This window comes from Hyla sarda, chromosome 2 (assembly GCF_029499605.1).
Source record: "Hyla sarda isolate aHylSar1 chromosome 2, aHylSar1.hap1, whole genome shotgun sequence".
In the NCBI taxonomy this organism is placed as follows: domain Eukaryota; kingdom Metazoa; phylum Chordata; class Amphibia; order Anura; family Hylidae; genus Hyla; species Hyla sarda.
Window position 1 is genome coordinate 282,710,995 of NC_079190.1, and position 22,809 is coordinate 282,733,803.

The 22,809-nt window shown below is 44.8% G+C and overlaps 1 protein-coding gene across 19 annotated transcripts in view; it reads right to left on the reverse strand.

The window, feature by feature from the left end:
* Positions 1-22,809, reverse strand: part of EPB41 (erythrocyte membrane protein band 4.1) — a 201,245-nt gene that overhangs the window by 35,393 nt on the left and 143,043 nt on the right. For 17 of the 19 annotated variants that reach the window (XM_056557271.1, XM_056557272.1, XM_056557269.1 and 14 more), the window contains exons 12-16: positions 13,259-13,375; positions 12,442-12,546; positions 3,169-3,353; positions 2,739-2,798; positions 1,099-1,140 (exon numbers count right to left, since the gene is read on the reverse strand). In XM_056557271.1, the coding sequence (XP_056413246.1) occupies positions 1,099-1,140; positions 2,739-2,798; positions 3,169-3,353; positions 12,442-12,546; positions 13,259-13,375 (509 nt within the window). The remainder of the gene's footprint in view (positions 1-1,098; positions 1,141-2,738; positions 2,799-3,168; positions 3,354-12,441; positions 12,547-13,258; positions 13,376-22,809) is intronic. The other 2 variants (XM_056557276.1, XM_056557277.1) reach the window with 2 other exon arrangements.

Consider the following 22,809-nt stretch of genomic DNA (forward strand, 5'->3'; position numbering starts at 1 on the left):
TTCTTTTTTCCACAGCAGTTTAGGAAACTGTCATTAGATGCTATGGGAGAAAGACCGTTTTTCTTCTAGAGAGCTTTGATAACTGAGGTCCGCCATTTGACCATGGCTTAGTTAGATTATTTTCACATTGTCATGCTCTTAGGTTGTTAGTCTGTATGATGTCCAATGACCGTTGCTTTTCCGACATCTTGTAATCTTGCTCATAGGCATTGCAGGGCAAATGAACTACATAAAAAAATTCATCTGTAGCCAAATGGTCTACTAACTCTTGTAAAGGGGAAGATTTTTAATAACCTTTTATTAGGAGAAGACATAGATGAACTTATAGGGTAGGGTCACACATAAAGTATATGCAGCGTATTTCATGCTGTGCAAAATTCGCTGCGGATTCCCCTATAGGCAGACACACAGGGCTACCAGGTGGCAGCCCTGTGTGTGCAATAAGGTGGGCCCACCTCCAAACCTCACGGCATACACAGGGCTGCCGCCAGGTGTGTCTGCTCATAGTAGAATGCACAGCGGATTACGTGTATACGCTATGTGTGACCCTACCCGTCAGTTACTAAGCAGGCATATATCTACCCGTTTTGTTATTTTGCATAACCTCCAGAGCAGAATTTTTGGTGCCTATGGCAAATATGCAGTTGGCAAAACCACTCTGAAAACATAAGCACTGAGAATTATTTGCAGAAACAGGGCTTGACTAGGTTACCTTTTGCACTAGGTCTCTCCCAGTAAGTAAAGAAAAGATTGCCAACATCTTGTTTTAAAAGATAGCATCCATGATTTTCCAACCCTGGATAACCCCTTTAAAACCTTGTGAGTATGTTTGGTGAGGGGAAAAGAATGTTTGTAACTAAAGTGAGTGGCATGGCCATTATCACGGCATGCTTATTTACTTAGCTGTTACCTTATACCAATGACTTGCAGCATCTTATATCAAAAATAAACCAAAAATGTATGTACACAGGTAACAAAGTAATCATTTGCTAGTTACTGGTGAGTGCCTTCTACCTGTATAATTGGAATGTGCCTTTCATGTGCATAGAAATGAACGAGAAAAAATCAGTTTAAGTTCAAAACCAATACTGTGCTAACCTTCCTCATGCGAATGATCTCTTCCTCTTTCTCAGCTGGTTGCTGTAAAGGCCATGGGAGAAAATTAAAAAAGACAAATTAATACTTACATACATCAAACCTGAAAAAGAGAAAAAAAATGGTAGAAACTTATAAAGCATACATCCAGTGATTGCTCTATGGGACATTCGCAAATCCGTAGATTGAATGCTATAGTCTCGCTCAAGGCTTAGATGGCCGAAATAAAATTTATATCTATATCCTGTTGCCCGAGCCATCACTGCATGCACGTTTTAATGTTATACATTGGTAACCATCATCACACCTCAGATGTTTACATTTTCTCTATTTAGTGTCCCTTTAATAGCCATACATACAAGATAGTTTTCACAAAACTAATTAAACGATTAATGCTGAAGTGCATCTGTCACTTTTTTAACATGTTAAACTGCAGACAGGTTAACAAGGGTTAGCGTCAACATGCAAGGCATACATTTGTATTTGGTGGATTTATAGCAAAAAACAAAAACAAAAAAACCAACAACTTTTTTTGGGGTATTACGATGCACCTGTCACTACGCAAAGTGACAGGTACAACTATTGAGCCACAGGTACAGCGAGTTTTATTGCAACAAAGTCACCAAATACAAATTTTGCCTTGCATGTGGACACTAACCCCAGTTACCTGGTGTTGATGGTTTAACACATGTTAAATAATGTAATTATTTATTATTATGCATTTTGAGGCGATTTAGAATCTGTATTTTTTCTCACTCCTATGTGCTCTGCACTTTATTCTTGCAATTGTATACCAGTATCAATTTATGTCAGCTATAGAGATTGCTGTTCCCCACTCATAAGTGGATGTTGTTTCCATTTAATACTGTATGTGTTGTTTATTCAAACATAACCCCTAGCCACTAGATGTCACTTGATCTCCAATCCATTCTCCTCACTGATGCCCAGGAATGTCATGAGCAGTGCATGCAGCTATCCTCTGGTATCAGGACAGATGATCTGCTTCATTACTCTCTGGAACGTAATTTCCAGTCATATCGCCATCTTGCCTACACATGCTGTGTGTCATATCAGATGCAACTTTTTTTTTTTATATCAGAAAGCATTGAGTTTGTTATATTACAGAGAATGGTGGGTAAAACAGCATAATTTAGTACATTTTTGCATATGGGGAGAGTTTGAAGGGGCAATATTTTATACAGTCATGTCTTCTATTCTGGTTTCTAACTTTTCTCCTTTTACATAACTGTATCCATTTAATTACATTATGAGATATAATAAAATTTGATTATTTGATATTCATTGTTGTCAGTGTTTTTTTCAGGGTTGTTTACCATTATTTTATTCATACCATCCCATTCCTCTCATCAAAAATGCTTAGCTAGGATAACAAAATTACCCCAAAGAAACAGAGAGCTGGACTGCTAAACAGCCTCACAAAGAACAATGCACTCAGCACCCAGTTTTCCTAACATGTAAAAAAAAAAAATTACAACTGGGTCTGTGAGTAAGAAAAAAGTGCAATACATTAATACAATACATTCATTAAATGTTTACAGAGTTAACAGATCTCTAAAAAAAAAAAAAAAAAAAAAAAAAAATTAGGATACAAACATACAAATGTATGCATTACATAAACTAACCTGCACTTGATCTCCATTGACAGTGGGAGAGGAATTAGTCTGTGGTTGAGTTTTTGACTCCTACATGAATAAGTAAATATTAAAAAGACAAAATATAAACATAAATATTGCAGTTCACATCGAAATGTAAGCATATTGGGGGAGATTTATGAAAACCAGTGCAGAGAAAAAGCCGACCAGTTGCTCATAGCAACCAATCACATTTCTTCTTTCATTTTTGAAAAAGCCTCTGCAAAATGAAAGAAGCGATCTGATTGGTTGCTATGGGCAACTCAGCAACTTTTCCTCTGCACAGGTTTTGATAAATCTCCCCCATTATTATTTTGGACATTTTTTTGCACATAAATTTTACTAAGGAATAAATGGCTCCCTGCTCTCCCATAGTAACCTGTGTGCAGCAGTCAGTCAATGGCAGGAAATTGATAGTCACCTTAGGGGAACTCTTTGGCTCCTTGACTTGGTCTTGTGATTTCTTAGTCTCATTTCTAGGCAAGGATTCCTCTACTCTACGGGCTGAAGACTCTCTGGATGGTGTAGGCTGTACAACAACTTGACTCTGAGTGATGACAGGAGCAGAGACAGGACGGGGATTGCGTTCAGGGGTTGCCACTGCAGCTAATAAATACAAGAAAGGAGATGAGGGAGGCAATAAAGGACATATACAGTTATAGGCAAACATGAAAAAAAGGAGACTTTTTTTGTTCTCACTGTAAAATCTTTCTCGTAGCCTTCATTGGGGGACACAGAGACCATGGGTATATGCTCTTGCCTCTAGGAGGCGCTAACACTAGGAAAAAAAGTTGGCTTCTACCCTGGCAGGATATACCCACCCACTGGAAGTGATATAATCAGTTTTGTCACAAAGCAGTAGGAGAAGCCAACCAAGAGACAAGTCCGAAGGACCCTAAAAGGAATCACGGAGAAACACCCAAGAACCGGAAAAAGCTATCCGGACAAGAATGAAGAAATGGGTGGGTGCTGTGTCCCCCAATGAAGGCTACGAGAAAGAGATTTTACGGTGAGTACAAAAAAATCTCCTTTTCTTGGTCACTCTTCATTGGGGTACACAGAGACCATGGGGCATACCAAAACAGTCCCTGGGTTGGGAAGAACAACACCAGAGGAAGGGGAAGGATGAGCACACTCTTCTCGGGAGATTGCGCAAAGGAATGAACAGAGCAATAGCAGACTGACTGTCGCTGAGCTATACACTAATTCATTAACCCCTCCGACAGAGGAGAATGCCCTAGCTGCATGAGCAGCAGTAGACAAGAAACAGGAGGAGAGCCAGGCTGCAATAGTGAGCAGTAAGCACACAAGCAGAGCCGGCAAAAAAACAAAGGCCCAGCCAGGTAGGCCACCCATGTAGGGGGAAGTGGGAGATGGCTCCATCCCGGCAGAAGAAAATGCTCAGCGGAATAGTCCCCCTAGTGGATGGGAAAACAAGGGGAGGTGGAGATGAAACTCAGGCACTAACCGTGCCAAGCATCCTGATCCCTGTACCCCCTGTGGAAAGCATCTTCCCAAGAGCGCCATGTACCGCAGGAGCAAGGACATGACGTCCAATGGTAACGGATCAAAGTGCTGGGTGGACATAGCCCCCAGGAACCCTGCGAAAACACACCGAGGTACGGAGGAGCCATTTTGTGTCCCCAGAGGGAGCTGAATCCTGGACACTGGAGCTGGGAAGATACAAAAACATGACTATGAATGCAAGTAAGAAGCACATACAGCAACCTACAGCGTTGGGAGGAAACACCCCATTGGGGCGAAACCTTGGACCCTGTGATAAAAAAGGGTGGCAGATGGTGCGGCCATGGAGCCATCCTGGCCGATGACTAAGGCCACAGAGCAGGCGCCTGAGCCACCCGGTACAGAAACCCAGGAAGACACCTGGAGGCATGGGGGGGCCTGAAGAACAGACCGTCGCCCTTCAGGCTCCATACCAGAAGAGTTGCTCACCTGCTGCAGACCTGCGGAAACAATCACACAGGAGGGCGCCTGAGGTACACTCCACTGAAAAGTAGGGGCGAAAGGCTCTACATGAGCATGGTGTCCAGAGCATATGTAGGGACACAGACATGGGTACCTCATGATAGGAGAGTGCTGCTGCACTGCGAGGTCCCTAGAACCTGCAGGAAACACCCACACCCCATCTCTTTATGGCCCTACACACCAGAACTGCAGTTGCAGACGCAAGAGTTGAGGACTAATGAGGTGCAGGAAATATGCAAACACAGTCTGACTTACAGGTAGAAAGGTCCAATGAACCCACAGAGTCACTTCTTCAGAACTTCACACTGAAAGTGAGTCACCGGACATCTGCTGCTAGAGCGGCATGAATGGGAAAGGTGACCTGGTGGATGAGAAAGCCATAAATATAGTCTGGCTAAGTGGCATAGGGACCGTGGGACACACTGATCCCATCTTCAGAACCACACACTGAAAATGGCTTACCAGCCCTTATCCATGAGAGCAGCAGGCATGTGGAGATTGACCTAGGGAACCCTGCGAACCACAATGTGGTGCATTGTGAAAGGCCCAAGGAGCAACATGGGGTTCCTCACTCAGAACTACACATCGGCAGTCTGTTACCTAACCATCTGACATGATGTGGGAAGTGTATGGTAGGTGACCCAACATAGTAGTAAACCATGCAGACTTCTGCCTGGCTGAATGCTAAAGGGTTCCTGAAAGCACAGGATCACTTCTGCGAAACCTCCACTGAAAGCGGGGTACTGAAGTGCGGTTGATCCGATTGGCGACCCCCAAGCAGATGAATGTCTGACTGACATCAGACCCTTGTACCTGCCGGGGAGCCTCTTCCAGATTCCTCCCACCAGCAGTGAGGTACGGGAAACCCCAGCCAGGCAAGCGGTAGACCATGGGAGACCGATTGAATCGGAAACCGTGCAGACAATGGTCTGGCTAAATGAGTACACCTCCAGGTGCTGGCGAAAAGGGAACAACCGTCATATAACCGATCACTGTGCCCCCTTTGTCAAAGGTGGGAGGACAGGGAGGTTTAGGAGCCATGGATAGAATCCCTGCCACCCTGGGAGATCGGGGAAGGCTGAGGAGCCATGGATGGTATCCCCCGTCGCCCCGTAAAGGGTCCATAGGACATGTCAGGTAACTTCTTCAGACACTGCGCACTAGCAGTGGGGTACCGGAACTCCAGCTGCAGAGACAGCAGGCATGTGAGAAATGACAGGCGGTGGAGGAATCATGCAGACCACTGTCTGACTTACTGGTATGGGTCCATAGTATATAACAGGTCACTGCGTCGGACACCTCGCACTGGCAGAGGGGTACTAGAACGTTAACCGCTGATACAGCAGCTATCAGATCGGTGACCTGCGGAGGAGGATATCATAGTGTATGCACACGCCAAGAACCCTCCCCAGATGATTGACCAGCGGAGGAGGAAACCACCGCTTTGGATGGCAGAACCCTCACGTGAATAAAAGCCACATGGCAGAGTCCCTACAGAGGAAGAACCCTGAAAGGGCCCAAAGTGTCCACCAAGAACGCAAAAGCCCTGTAAGGGCACCGGACCGCTGCGGGGGAAAGGAGGGAGTGGAGCTAAACACCACCTGAGAGAGGCGCATCCTTGCCTGTCAGGAACGGAAGAAGAGGAACTATGGGTGTCCTGTGAGACATCCTGGGAGAAGGGCCCGCACTCCAGTAAAGCGAGATCCAACCAGCTGAAGAAGATACAACTAGCAGCTGCAGAAAGTACAGGGAGCCGCTGCAAAAGCCGGCAGCTGCACTGAGACAGAAACGGCTGTCGTAACTGTGAGTCCACTGGCCTGCTGGTTGGCTGGCTGGGGGGGGATGACTATACTTACCCTCTGTCTTCATATACTCATACCAGACAGCTTCAGCCAGCTTATGGCCACGCTGCATCATAACAGGCTAATATAACAGGGTGAGCAGGGGCAAGTTGGGGGACCCAGAGTACAACCTCCAGGCGCTAGCTGTTGGCGATAAGAGGTTGACCATACTCTTATGTTCCGTGCCTCTTTGTCGCATATGGGGTAACAGGTAGCACCATGCTCCTGAACCCCCACCTAAAAAAGGGAAACAAAAGGGAAATAAAAACCTAACAGCCCTTGCAGTCATGGCCGTAAATGTTGGCACCCCTTAAATTTTTCAAGAAAATTAAGTATTTCTCACAGAAAAGGATTGCAGTAACACATGTTTTGCTATACACATGTTTTTTTTCCCTTTGTGTGTGTGTATTGGATCCAAACCAAAAAAAGATAGGAAAAAAAGCTAATTGGACATAATGTTACACCAAACTCCAAAAATGGGCTGGACAAAATTATTGGCACCCTTAACTTAATATTTGGTTGCACACCCTTTGGAAAAAATAACTGAAATCACTCGCTTCCCATAACCATCAATAAGCTTCTTACACCTCTCAGCCGTAATGTTGGACCACTCTTACTTTGCAAACTGCTCAGGGTCTCTCTTATTGGAAGGGCGCCTTTTCCCAACAGCAATTTTAAGATCTCTCCACAGGTGTTCAAAGGGATTTCGATCTGGACTCATTGCTGCCCACTTCAGAACTCTCCAGTGCTTTGTTGGCATTCATTTCTGGGTGCTTTTTGACGTATGTTTGGGGTCATTGTCCTGCTGGAAGACCCAAGATCTCAGATGCAAACCTAGCTTCCTGACACTGGGCTGTACAGTGCGACCCAAAATCCATTGGTAATCCTCAGATTTCATGATGCCTTGCACACATTCAAGGCACCCAGTGCCAGAGGCAGCAAAACAACCCCAAATCATCATTGAACCTCCACCATATTTCACTGTAGGTACTGTGTTCATTTTTGGAGTTTGGTGTGACATTATGTCCAATTGGCTTTTTTCCCTCCCTTTTTTGGTTTAGTTCCAATACACACAAAGGGAATAAACATGTGTGTAGCAAAACATTTGTTACTGCAAACCTTTTCTGTAAAAAATACTTCATTTTCTTGAAAAATTTCAGGGGTGCCAACATTTAAGACCATGACTGTGCTAGAAAATAATTAAAAAAAAAGACCAGGTCTGGGGAGCTCCCAGACCTGTGTCTTGCCTCCTACTGACACTAGCTAAAACTGATTACCTCACTTCCAGTGGGCGGTATATCCCGCCAGGAAGGAGCCGACTTTTTTTTCCTTGTGTCAGCACCTCCTAGTGGCAAGAGAATATACCCATGGTCTCTGTGTCCCCCACTGAAGAGCGACCGAGAAAAACAAATCCAAAATGACCTGAAATTTTAATATATCTGTATGAGTCTTTAGATCAGGGTAAACCAAATAGCAAGGACAATGAATGGTTGCATATGAAAGTAGAGTAGATCTATGTACACACTGAGCACTTACAGGACTTGTTCAGGAATAAAGCAATAGATTTTCTACTTGTAATTATAGATGTGGAAGGAGACTCACCAATTATGCCCAGTGAAAACCAATGCAATTCTCGTCATCTTAAAGCCACTAACATAGTGACAAGGACTGGAAAGCATGATTAGCTTCCTGGTTTGCAGCTGGTATCAACAACATGTGTCATAATAAATACTCTAATTTAAAAATTAGATATTAAAATCTCCCCTATATTATTTCAGGGTCATGTTCTCCATATAACTAGCATTGTGATGCTCCTAAATGCCGTCTGTGAATCTTAATGAGAACAGTTCACAAATGTTAGTTCAACGTTCTCACTGGTCAAAGCCTACAAAGACACTTTGGGTGAATACATGTTAGAGCTCAACCCAAAAGCACAAACTATGCTTTAGGGTCCAAGTACTTGCACCTAAATGTTGGAATTCTATATGCAAAGTATGCTGATGTATACGTCCAATGTGTCAGCAAACAGTAAGGAAAGCATGGCTTATGTGCTCAATCTCTAAGAGAGTCAAAAGGCTGAAGTGTCTTTGTAGACTTTAAACAGTCACCATTTGTTGTTGCTTAGCAGTGAATCTATATATATAAAACTCAACGTGTGTGTGTATGTATGTTCCACAAAAACTTCCAAACGGCTAAAGATATTAACATGAAACTTGGCACACATGTTACTTATATGTCAACAACAAACACAGGATAGGTTATCTAACCCTTACTCACCCCCATTTGCCAGGGGCGGAGTTTATGTATAAAGTCCCATACAAGTCTATGGGAAATATATGTTACTGCATAATTTCCAAACGGCTGGAGATATTTCGATAATACTTGGTCACATGTTACTTATATGTCCACTTAAAATATAGGATAGTTAATTTAACCCTTAACTACCCCATTTGTGAGGGTCAGGGTTTTTGTTTAAAGTCCCATGCAAATCAATGGGAAATGTATGTTCTCACATAACTTCCTTACGGCTGGAGAGATTTCAATACCTGGTACACATATTACGGGTTGGGATATGAGGACGGGATGGGAGGTCGAGATAGGAGGTCGAGATAGGAGGTCGGGATAGGAGGTCGAGATAGGAGGTCGAGATAGGAGGTTGGGATAGGAGGACAGGATAGGAGGTCAGGATAGGAGGTCAGGATAGGAGGTTGCGATATGAGGACGGGATAGGAGGTCTAGATAGGAGGGCGGGATAGGAGGTCGAGATAGGAGGTCAGGAAAGGAGGTCGGGGAAGGAGGTTGGGAAAGGAGGATGGGATAGGAGGTCGGGATAGGAGGTCTAGATAGGAGGACGGGATAGGAGGTCGGCATAGGAGGTCGAGATAGGAGGACGGGATATGAGGACGGGATATGAGGTCGATATAGGAGGTCGAGATAGGAGGACGGGATAGGAGGACGGGATAGGAGGTCGGGATAGGAGGTCGGGATAGGAGGTCGGGATAGGAGGTCGGGATAGGAGGTCGGGATAGGAGGTCGGGATAGGAGGTCGGGATAGGAGGTCGGGATATGAGGATGGGATATGAGGATGGGATAGGAGGTCGATATAGGAGGTCAAGATTGGAGGTCGAGATAGGAGGTCGAGATAGGAGGACGGGATAGGAGGTCAGGATAGGAGGTCAGGATAGGAGGACGGGATAGGAGGTCGAGATAGGAGGATGGGATAGGTCGGGATAGGAGGTCAGGAAAGGAGGTTGAGGAAGGAGGTCGGGATAGGAGGACGGGATAGGACGTCGGGATAGGAGGACGGGATAGGACGTCGGGATAGGAGGTCGGGATAGGAGGTCTAGATAGGAGGACGGGATAGGAGGTCGGGATATGAGGACGGGATATGAGGATGGGATAGGAGGTCGAGATTGGATGTCGAAATAGGAGGTAGGGATAGGAGGTCGAGATAGGAGGACTGGATAGGAGGATGGGATTGGAGGTCGGGGTATGAGGACAGGATATGACAACAATATATGAGGATGGGATATGAAGTCAAAAGCTTCCTCCTTTGTTGATTTTCCTCCCCAACAAGGATGAGGAAGGAAAAACCGGGCAACGCCGGGTACTCAGCTAGTAAGAATATATATGAGAAGCCAGTCAGCAGTTATCTGGTACAGAATTAAGGAGGATCAGAATGCTCGTTACATAGAGAACATAACATTCAAATAATATAGAAAACAAATATCTAATTTCAAATATTTTTTTTCAAAAAGATCATTTATTATAACAAATTTCCGTATGTGCATGTATACATCAGCATCATTCTATTCTGACAGGATGTCGACATATACATATGCACATAACAGCAAATTTGCATCAAGGGTCTATTCACAAGTACAGTATTCTGCACAGATTTGATGCACAGGATTTCAAACTGTGTTCAGTTTACATTGAAATCTACAGCAGAAAATCCTGCGCATCAAATATGCACAGAACACTGTACGTGTGAATAGACCATTAAAGTGTATGTCCACCTTAATGTTTCCTGATAAATGGCTAAATTGGACACTAAAAAGTAAAGGAGACAATTGTGCTGAATTCTTCCATCAGAACATATAGTTAAGGAACAATGACTCTTTAAGGATAGGGTCACCCTACTGTGTGCCTCCTACAGTGTGCCTCCTGCTGTGAATGCTCGTAGCAGCAATCCCCGCCAAGAGCACACACACAGGGACCTGCGAGTCGCCTCGAGCATACGTAGTGTACTCACAGACATCACTGTTGCTGCCCCTGCTCCCTGAGCTAGGGCGCTGTGGATCCATTATGCGTGACCCTACCCAAAAGCATAATTGTTCTTTCAAAATAATTCGAAAAACCTACATTGTTTTGTTACAATAACCCTTCAATAGGGTGACACAGTGATTTTTGTGATCTCCTTGATGTTGAGCCCCTAAAAGTCTACACCACGGTTTCTCCATTTAATGGGGTGGGGCTTTTTGCAGCAGTAATCCTAGATAGACTTCCTGTCCCTTACTTTTCAGGCCGATCACAGAACAGCACCTACTCCTCTCTGCTATACCATGAAATAATGCTGGGTAAAGTGCACTGGAAGACAATGTTTTGTGGGATAATTTACAGTACACTACTAAAAAGGAGGAGGGTGAAGCCTGGATTTACCTTTCAGACAGCATGGATCGTCTGGAGCTTGCAAACATGCTTAAAGGGTTTTATAGTGAAAAATCTATCTTATTCCCTATTGGCAGAAGATATTTCTCCCCTATCCTGTGGATAAGCGATAAAATATTTTTCACCGGACAATCCCTTCAGCTTACCTTTACATAATACAGTCTCTCTCCTACTCATAACACTAACTAAGCCCCACCCACTTCATGTGTTCCATTATGGCCTCTCTGTTAATAGGAACAGACTGAGTCTAAGTGGTAGTGGAGAGCGGGGGGGGGGGGGGGGGGGGGTAGAGAGTTAAGCAGTTATTTTTGGTAAATAAAGTGGTATACACATATGTTGGAAATTACACGGTGTGAAGTTTTAAACAAAAGTGACCATTTTAACATTTTAAAGGTTTTACACCTTATACTCACTAAAACATGATTTACATTTAAGTAAGAGAGAAGCATAGCTTAAGCACAGCCAAGCATTCTAGTGCATAAACAAAGAGGAATCTTTTGTTTTAGGCAGTAGCCCTGAGTAATCTGAAGATTTCTAGCTACAAGCCTATTTGAACAGTTGCATCATGTCTGTTTAAACTTGGATTGTCTTGACAGCAGAGATGGAAAAGAATGATCATATGATATTATCTATATTAAATTTAGGTCATAATATACTAAAATAAAAAAACAGTAAAATTCCTGTAAATACCGTACGTTACAATACATGGCTGTAAAATAAAGCTAAATCGTGAAATATGAATTCCCTAATTGAAAAATTTATCAGGATAGTTCTTAATAAAACTAATAAGTCTACATGTGGCTGCAAAACACCAGCTGATTAAATATAAAATAAAATTTCCAGGATTAAGATGCTATTTGTTAGGGAAAAAAAAGAGGTTCCACACAGGACAGCTGCAATGCAAAAATCACATGCATGAGCTTAGAAAAATATTATAGAACTTTTTCGGACTGACAAGCAAGAGTAGCAAGAAAGCTATTTAATTTCAAACCACTTACACAAAAAAACATTTACGTATTTGTGTAATTGGATGCAAGGTAAATTCAAATCGTATTCTAAAATAAAGAATTTGAATAGTGTTCATTTACTAAAAAAAAAAAAAAAAAAAAAAAAAAAAAAAAGAAAGCATAACTTTCTAGAACAGCCAGGCTAAGGTTAGTACACAGCTGCAAAGATCAGCCTGCACACACTGGTACCTTGCTGCTCAGTCTTTACATGTACTGTGTGGGTCTGCTTGACCACCTTTATCTCCTCCAGCTTCTTGAGACTAGCTTTGTCAAGGTTTTTCATTTCGATCTCCTCTGAAAACAATTTTATGACATTACAATAACACCACTCACAAAGTTCATTATGTCACTACCACATAACTGTGCATTTGAAAGAAGCAATTGTAATTATGGCTAATGAAGACAAGAATGCAAGGTCCTCATTCCTATTGTCCCCCTTATTCTTTCTTTGGTATTTTTCTCAGGGCTGCTATCGTTAAGACGAGGGGGAATTATACTTACTGAAACTATTTAGGTGCACATGGCATCCTTAGTCACACTCCTGTGATATGCCATATCTAAGATAGCGATACTGCATTAAGTATCTTGCTAAAGTATATTGCTAAGATAATGTTCACTCTAGTCAAAACACCACATTGTAAGGGGTTATGACATGTATTCCTATTCTATGAAAACAAATGGAGATCTGAGATCTAACTGAAATGTGCTTTGCTCTTGGGTCCTAACATCCTAGACTGACAGGTTTATATAAACTTATTTTTATTTATTTATTGCCACAACCCCTTTAAATAAAATGAACATTATTTTAGCCAATAAGCAAAACTGTAAAATAAAATTACAAAATCTGCTGGCTTAGATAAACGTGAGTTTTAAAAAGCTAGCTGTATAGAAACTGCAGCTGCATAGCAGAGAGTTAATAAATTACAGCATAATGGAATGCAGAAAAAAAGGAAAGCAGCATGTGCAAGAAAAAAAACTGATAGAAACTCAAGATTGTATATTATACCTTTGTGCTGCACAGTTGCTGGTACAGTATGAATTGGTACCTTTAACTCAATCACTTCAACATCATTATCCTCTTCCGGGGCAATAAATTTAAAGGAGGAGAGGTGCCCTTTTTTAACTAAGGCAAAAAGTTTAAAAAAAAATAATGAAAATAGTTGGATGTTGTCCAAAACACACACACACACTATATATATATATATATATATATATATATATATACATATATACATATATATATACATACACACAGCCACACACACACACACTATATATATATATATATATATATATATATATATATTGTAACACTATTGTGTTGAATTGCTAAACAAAACAGGAAAAAAGCAAGAAAGATAGTATATAGACAATAAAAGGCCTCATATACAGTGTGATACAATCAACTATCACTATAAGGGCATGTTCACTTGATAGATTTTTTTTTTTCATGGAAAAATTTATTGCAGATTTAATACAGAATCTGTATCAGAAAATGGACTGACCACACTGAATAGGACTAGCTTGCAAGTGACTACCTCCAAGGAGTTAAATCTGCATGAAGTGACACATCACCTTTTTTCCCCACAAGATTTCAAATCCACAGTGGAAAAAGTACAGATTTACGTTAGGTACACAGTGGAAAACAGAACTGTGACGCAAAATTGAAGGAGAAAAAAAAACAAAAAAACACACCTGTGTTGAGTACCCTCCCAGTTCTTTTGGTGCTGTCTACAACTCCAATTCAGTCTTGATAAGACATTACCATACAGGGCAGACTAATGCCATATTGAGACAAGAGCAAAAGAGTTGGGGCAGTGGCCAAAAAGGTAACCAGAAGACCTGTTATTCCTTCCCCCCAAAAAAGTTCTCAAAATCGCATCATTAATTTATATTTCTGCATCGCATATTAAAATCTATACATTTTTTTTTCCCAAAAATGACCTCTTGAATTCTGGGTATTACAGGTGACAACAGCAATATAATTGTAGGCGATAACTTTAATAACATGCTTAAAATGGAAAAAGATAGAACACACCCCAAACTGGGTGTCACAGACTTCTGGAGGAAAAGAAGCTACAAGACCACTGGAGAAGGGTCAGATAACTGACCTTGTAATTTCTGATTACACCCCTGTAAGCTTTTGCTTGCTGGACATGTATCCAAGGTATGGATATTTTATGGAGATTCCCCTTCTACCCAGCATTAGATAATGAATGGCCCAACTAAAGGAATTGTGGTCCGTCTAATAATAGAACATTGCCTTTCTGATAACTTTGAAATAAGAGCTACTTAGGGACTCCAACACCTAATTTTTAAAAACCCCACAGATCATATTAAGACTGCTTGGGTTGCTATCAAGCAGGTCTTTGAGATTAGCCTGAAGACATGGGGACTCCTGACTAACAATCAGAGATCTTTAGAATTTTTTTGTAAGTTTGGCAACATAGCCAGAAAAATGTTAGTGTAGTGGGCAACATATCAAAGAGGGATTCAAGGTTGCACTCACACTCATCCTAGGCACATCAAATGTACTACAACAGTTTTACCAAATGCTATATACTAGAGACCCTATGGACATAGAGGGGTGAGTAAGATTTCTACAGTCTTTTTGTAACACTCACGTTTCAGAAGACAGGAACCCTAGTGGATGTGGATCCACTTGAACCTGTGTGGCAGATGACTCGCACAGTACCAGGGAGTGGAGTCTAAGGTGCCGCTGGTTTTCACCAGAGCCCGCCGCAAAGCGGGATGGACTTGCTGAGGCAGGCGGCACCCAGGTCGCTACCCCTGGCATGGCTCGACCACACAGGCGGCTGAGGAGATGTGAGGCACAGGAAGGATAAGACAGATCGTAGTCAGGATAGCAGAAGGTCAGGGCAGATGGCACAGTACCATAGTCAGGAACGTAGCAAATAGTCAGTAGGTAGGCGGCAAGGAGAAAGGTCATGGAGCAAAGGATCAGATTCACGGCAAGGCAATAACAGGAATGCTTTCTCCAAGGCTCAAGGCAACAAATATCCGGCAGGGAAGTGAGAAGGGGGGAGGAATTTATCAATGGGCCACAGGTAAATTACACTAATGAGCGCACTGGCCCTTTAAATCTTAAAGCTCCGGCATGCGCGTGCCCCAGGGGACAGGGACACGCGCACCAGAGCAGAGAGGCGGATGCAGGAGAAGCACCAGGTGAATGACGGTCTGGGGCTCACATGCGGGCGTGTCCTGCGATGCGAGTCCCAGCCCCACCAGCAGCAGCAGGTAACGGGACCATGTGCTCAGCGTGTGCAGCCAGAGCGCATAACTTAAAAGTACCCCCCTCCCCCTTTGGTCTCCCCTCGACCAAAAAAAAAATTGTTTACATCTCACAGTTTTTGTAACAAGAATCTCTTTAACCTTGAAGATGTCAGAAGAGCCGGAGACAGGTGTGGGGACAAGATTCTTCTGAGAAAACGGTTTAAGACAAGAAGCTTGAGGAGAGAGACGTGTAAGGATTTGGGAATACATAACGAAGCAGGTAGACAGAGTTTGTAGGAGACAGGGTTGATTTTTTGTATAATCTGGAAGGGACCAAGGTAGCGAGGACGAAGCTTGTAACAGGGGATCTTGGATGAAAGCCACACCATGTCACGAGGAGAGAAGGACGGAGGAGGTCTTCTACTTTTATCCGCGTGCACCTTCATGCGTGAAGAAGCCAGGGATAACGACTGTCTGGTCTGCTGCCAGATGGTAGAGAAGTCACGGACCAGCTCATCAACAGCAGGCACTCCGGAGGAAACTGGGAGAGGAAGAGGAGGACGGAGATGGAGTCCGTAGACAACAAAAAAGGGCGACAACCTCGTGGACTCAGAATCCTTATGATAATATGAGAATTCAGCCCAGGGGAGGAGGTCGACCCAATCGTCTTGGCGAGCTGAAACAAAATGCCGAAGATAAGTCTCTAGGATTTGATTAACCCTCTCTGAGGGTGTTAGGCCAAGCAGAAGTCAAGATTGATCTCCAGACGGTTACAAAGAGCTCGCCAGAACTTAGAGACAAACTGCACACCTCGATCCAAAATGATATGCTGAGGAAGACCACGTAAACGAAAGAGATGCAACAACAAGTACTTCACCAACTGCGAGGCAGAAGGAAGACCTGGTTGAGGAATGAAATGAGCCATCTTGGAAAACTGATCTCCAATGACCCAGATGACAGTGTTCTTATGAGATGGTGGCAAATCGATGGTGATATGGGACCAGGGAGTCTCTGGAATGGGTAAAGGCTGTGAGAGTCCTGCAGGTCTCTGTCGAGGAGTTTTGTCATGGGCACAAGTTTCACAGGAACGAACAAAATCAGAAACATCACGTTCAAGATGGGGCCACCAGTAGTGCCGGGAGATAAGAAGTAGATAGAGTCTTGCGTATTCCAGGATTTCCTGCTGTCAAAGAAGAATGACCCCATTTCAGGATCTTGTGTCTCAATCTGGCGGCCACAAAGGATTTTCCCAGAGGAACTTGCTGAATCGCGGCAGGAGCTGCAGGAATCAAACGTTCAGGAGGAATAATATGCCTAGGTGTGGAGTCCAAACCAATGACGTCAGACGACCTGGAGAGAGCATTAGCCCTGATGTTCTTGTCTGCTGGACGGAAGTGAATGAAGAAGTTGAACCAAGAAGAGAAAAGTGACCACCTTGCCTGGCGGGGGTTCAAACGCTGAGCAGACTGAAGGTATAGAAGATTCTTATGGTTTGAGTAGATGCTGACCGGATGAAAAGAACCTTCCAATAAATGTCGCCATTCTTCCAAAGCTAGCTTGATAGCGAGGAATTCACGATCTCCAATGGAGTAATTTCTCTCAGCAGGAGAGAAGTCTTGGAGAAGAACCCACAAGTAACAGTCTTGCCCTTGGTGTTTTTCTGAGTAAGAACAGCACCCACTCCAATAGATGAGGCATCAACCTTCAAAGCAAAGGGCCTCTCCGGATCAGGTCTTGTAAGCACTGGAATCGAGGCAAATGCAGACTTTATACCGGAGAAGGCCTCTTCAGCCTCTTGAGGCCAAGATTTAGGATTAGATGCCTTCTTAGTGAGAGCCACAATTGGAGCAACCAAGGATGAAAAATGTGGGAAAAATTGACGATAATAGTTTGCGAATCCCAGAAAGCATTGAATAGCGCGTAGGCCCGAAGGACAAGGCCAATCCAATACTGCAGACAATTTATCTGGATCCATCTGCAGGCCCCGATGAGAGAAATGTAGCCAAGAAACAGAAGACTAGATTTCTCGAACAGGCATTTCTCCAGTTTGGCGAAGAGATGATTCTTCCGTAGTTGCTGAAGAACCAGACGAACATGAGTATGATGCTCCTCTAAGTTGGAAGAGAAGATCAGGATGTCATCTAGATATACGACAACACCGGTGTAGAGAAGATCACGGAAGATATTGACAAACTCTTGAAAAACGGCTGGAGCATTGCAGGGACCAAAAGGCATTACAAGATACTCAAAATGTCTGTCACTAGTATTAAAGGCCATTTTCCATTCATCTCCCTTGCGGATACGAATAAGGTTATACGCTCCATGTAAGTCCAACTTGAAGAAGACCTTGGCACCACATAGACTGTCAAAAAGTTCTGAGATAAGAGGTAGAGGGTAACGTGTCTTAACCGTGATTTTGTTAAATCCCCTGTAGTCAATGCGTGGACGGAATGAGCCATCCTTCTTTTCAACAAAGAAGAAACCAGCTCCAGCAGGAGAAGAGGTCTTATGGATAAATCCCTTTTGGAGATTCTCCTGGATATACTCAGCCATGTCTTTGGTCTCAGGAACTGATAGAGGGTATATCCTTCCACAAGGAGGAGTGGTACCAGGCAGAAGATCAATAGGGCAGTCGTAAGGACGATGTGAAGGAAGACTCAGCCTGTTTCTTGCAGAAAACATCAGAGAAATCTGGTAAGGTGGTGCCAGGCCATGTAAAGGAGAAGGACGAAAAACAGTTTTAGACTGAACTGATTGGAGACAAAGATTTTGACAGGCTTGTCCCCAACTAATAATTTCTCCAGTTCTCCAATCTAGTTGCGGAGAAGGGGGTTGCAGCCAAGGAAGGCCAAGAAGAATCTTTTAAGTACAGTGTGGCAGAACATAGCATTCAATCTTTTCTTTGTGCAATACTCCCACTTGGATGACAAGAGATTCAGTGCGGAGGTGCACCATACAGTCCAGATTTTGTCCATTAACAGAGGAGATGAACAAGGGCTTGGCAAGCCGAGTGAAAGGAAGATGATACTTGTGGACCAAAGAAGCATCAATAAAGTCACCTGTGGATCCAGAATGCTGTAGCACTGAAGGAAGACTTGGCTGAAGCGAAGACTTGTGCAGAAATAGTTCAGCGTGGAGAGGTAATATTCAGACCCAGGGACGCCTCTCCCACAAACACTAGGTGCTAGAATTTCCCGGACGCTATGGGCGAACTGTACAGTCCTTGAGCACTTCGGGCTAGAACAATACAAGCACAAATTCTCACTACGTCGTTGTGATTTCTCCTGTTGCGTAAGACGAGAACGATCCGCTTGCATAGCCTCTTCGCCAAGAGGCGCAGGAAACAGAAGAGGCGGACGTTGAAACACGGGTGCTAGACGAGGATATCTCCTTGTTCGGGCAGGTTCCCTCTCTAAGCGAAGTTCCTCCTGTCTCTCAGCAAAACGCACATCAATGCGAGTGGCCAAGTGGATAAGTTCAGTCAAAGAGGATGGTGGATCACGTGCTGCGAGGGCATGTTTAATCCTGCTTGACAGTCCTCTTTTGAATGTGGCACACAAGGCCTCATCATTCCATGCAAGTTCAGAGGCAAGAGTGCGGAATTGAACTGCGTAGTCACCAACGGAAGAATTTCCTTGACAGAGGTTCAGCAAAGCCATCTCAGCAGAAGAGGCACGTGTGGGTTCCTCAAAGACACTACGAAATTCTGCCAAGAAGGTCGACAAATTGGAGGATGCCGGATCACCCAGGTCCCAAAGGGGTGTAGCCCAGGCCAGGGCTTTTCCGGACAGCAGACTAATGATAAAGGCCACCTTAGCACGTTCTGCCGGAAACTGTTCAGACATGAGCTCCAAGTGCATGGAGCACTGTGTAATGAAGCCTCTACATGACTTGGAATCCCCATCACACTAGGAAGGTAACGGAAGACGTAGCTAGGAGCCAGAAGACACTGAAGGAACTAGTGGTGGGAGTGGGACAGGTTGCGGTACCTGCTGCTGTTGTAAGGCCAAAAGCTGTTACATCCTAGCAGAAAGTTGAGAAAGTTGCTGCGCCTGTTGGGCCAACTGCTGCGACTGATGTACCACAACAGAGGGAAGATCCGCGACTTTAGGCAGGGGTACCTCAGCGGGATCCATGGCGGAATCTTACTGTAACACTCACGTTTCAGAAGACAGGAACCCCGGTGGATGTTGATCCGCTTGACCTGTGTGGCAGATGACTCGGACCATACCAGGGACCGGAGCACCAGAGCCTGCTGCAAAGTGGGACACTACCCCTGGCACCCCTCGACCACTCAGGCAGCTGAGGAGATGCGAGGCACAGGAGGGATAAGACAGCACGTAAGTCAGCAAATGGTCAGTAGGCAGCAAATGGTCAGTAGGCAGGCGGCAAGGAGCAAGGTCAGGTCACAGAGCAAAGGATCAGATACACAGCAAGGCAATCACAGGAATGCTTTCTCTAAGGCTCAAGGCAACAAAGATCTGTCAGGGAAGTGAGGAGGGTGGAGGAATTTATCAATGAGCCACAGGTGAATTACACTAATGAGCGCACTGGCCCCTTAAATCTTAAAGCTTTGGCGCGCATGTGCCCTAGGGGACAGGGACACTCGCTCCAGAGCAGATAGGCGGGGGCAGGAGAAGCACCAGGTGAGTGACGGACTGGGGCTCGCATGCGGACGCATCCCAAGATGCGAGGCCCAGCTGGCAGCAGCAGGTAACGGGACTATGCACTCCTGGCCAGCGTTCGCTGGCCAGCGCCCCTATTTTTTTTACAGCAAATAAAAAGTACGTGATCTAGCAGATAGATGTCCTTCCTTTATTAAAACATAAAAGGTAGCAACAACATGACTGACCAATCAGAATGGACATTTCACTGGTAAAACCCCTGTATTCCTGAAGTGCATGCACTGTCTGTCTGTCTGGTAGTGTCCCCTACAGTACAGGGAGGTATTACATGTTCTGTACTACTCTTTACCTGTGCCAGGGATAGCTGCTCCAGGTTAGGGCAGCTCCACGTTACCTTTTTGGGACACTATGTGTACTGTACAGGACCCTGAAGAAGCTCCTGTCCTCTACATAGACATAATAGCCAAAATTTCCTCCAACATAGCGATGGGATTGAGAGGCACTGGACACACAGACTAAAGGGATCTCAAGTTTTAATCACCCATGATGCTACATGATGCCCATGATTAAACTTGAGATCCCTTTAGTCTGTGTGTCCAGCGCCTCTCAATCCCGTCGCTACGTTGGAGGAAATTTTGGTTTTTATGTTTGAGGTTGGACGTGGAGCGGCTGCAGGCACTCAAATTACAACTCTGTTCCATAGTTACACTTGGTGGAGTGTAACTATGTGGTAAGGACTACTTTTACTATACCAATCCTGGTCTTAAACATTGTCACACTACGGAGCGCTGTCTGGGTCTTGTTTTAGTTTCTCTACATAGACAGTGATTTACAGCTCCCAGCTGCTCTTTCTTACTTCTATATGTAAGGAATTGTTTTATCTGTATTAGTTATCTACCGTATGTACTCGAGTATAAGCAGAGTTTTTCAGCACGATTTTTCATCGACTTATACTCGAGTGAAAAAAATAAAAATAAAAAATAAACGGTGGGGGCCATAAATCTTCACTGCAGGGACCGTCCACATTCCGGTGGGGAGGGTGAGCCGGTCCGGGCTGTCCATCTTCACCGGGAGGCCTTCTTCTCCGCTCTGGGCCGTCCCCAGTCTAGTGACGCAGCATTGACGGCCGCCGCACAGGGAGACATGTGACGTCAGGGGTGTCTCTGAGCACGGATGTCCCTGCGCGGCAGCATCAATGCAGCGTCACTAGTCTGGGGATGGCCCAGAGAAGAAGGCCTCCCAGTGAAGATGGACGGCCCGGACTGGCTCACCCCCCCCCCCCCCCCCAGTGAAGATGGACGGCCCGGTTCACCCTCCCCGGACGGTCCCTGCAGCTACTAGAGCAACAACTGGGGAGGTGAGAAGAGAACGAAAGGGGGCTCTGGATGATGACAGGGCGGACATTGACAGGGTGATATTGACAGGTGGTCATATGGAAAGGGGGTTATATGGACAGGGGGGTCTGGATGATGACAGGGGAGGGGGGGGATGATGGATGATGACAGGGCAGGGTGGATGATTTATTTCCTACCCGAGGCTTATACTTGAGTCAATACGTTTTTCTAGGGTTTTTCAGGGTGAAATTAGGGGCCTCGGCTTATATTCTGGTCATCTTATACTCGAGTATATACAGTATTTATTTTTCTTTAATCCTCACTTTTTCCTATTTTTGGATGACATTTTGGTGGTTTCAGAACCAATTACCAGGTTCAAGATACAATGGTCGTCTTGAAACCGATTAATATGGTAGCTTGAGGGACCACTGTATTTGGTTCAGATGATGTCAAGCGTGTGGTGGCAACCATGTGAGGATTATAAAGTCAATTGTATTTTGCCTACAGTCAAGCATTGCGGGAGTGTAATGGTCTGGGACTGTATGAGTGCTTCTGGCAAACACACCTCCAAGACAACCACTGCCTTGCTAAAGAATCTGAGGGTAAAGGTGATGGACTGGCCATGGATGTCTCCAGACCTAAACCCTATTGAGCATCTTAAAACAGAAGTTTGGGAAGCACACTTTCACTAACTAGAACTCAATAGAACCAGGCCCGTCGCTAGAGGACAGGCAAACCAAGCTTTTGCTTGGGGCCCGGAGCAGAGCCGATGCTTGCCCGTCCTGTAGCGACAGGGCAATTCCCCCCATCACTATTAAGGACATCCCTGTGTCCCGAAAAATCTTTTCGGGACACAAGGATGCCCCGGTTACCTCTGTGCGGCCGCTGGCCCCGCGTTAACCTTAAAAACGCAGGGGCCGACGGGAAGTAGCGCACGCAGGGACGTCACGACGTTCCGTGCGTGCACCCATGGGCAACAGAGCGGATCGGCGAGGAGGACGCGCGCAGACCAGCGGGCAGCGGCAAGTCATCTTCAATATTCCGATCACCGCTCCGGGGTCACGATCATAGGCTATGGGCCATAGCAGTAGATCGTGACCCCGGAGCGGTGGTCGGAGCACTGAATTGGGGCAGTAAGACAGGCATACAGCCTCCAACCATACACTGTATATGGCTGAAGGCCTTGTACTGCGCTTAACGTGGGGGGGAACAGTGTACCGCGCCTAACGTGGGAGGGGAACAGTGTGCCGTGCCTAACGTGGGGGGGGGGAACAGTGTGCCGCGCCTAACGTGGGGGGGGGGGGGAGGAACAGTGTGCCGCGCCTAACGTGGGGGGGGGGAACAGTGTGCCGCGCCTAACGTGG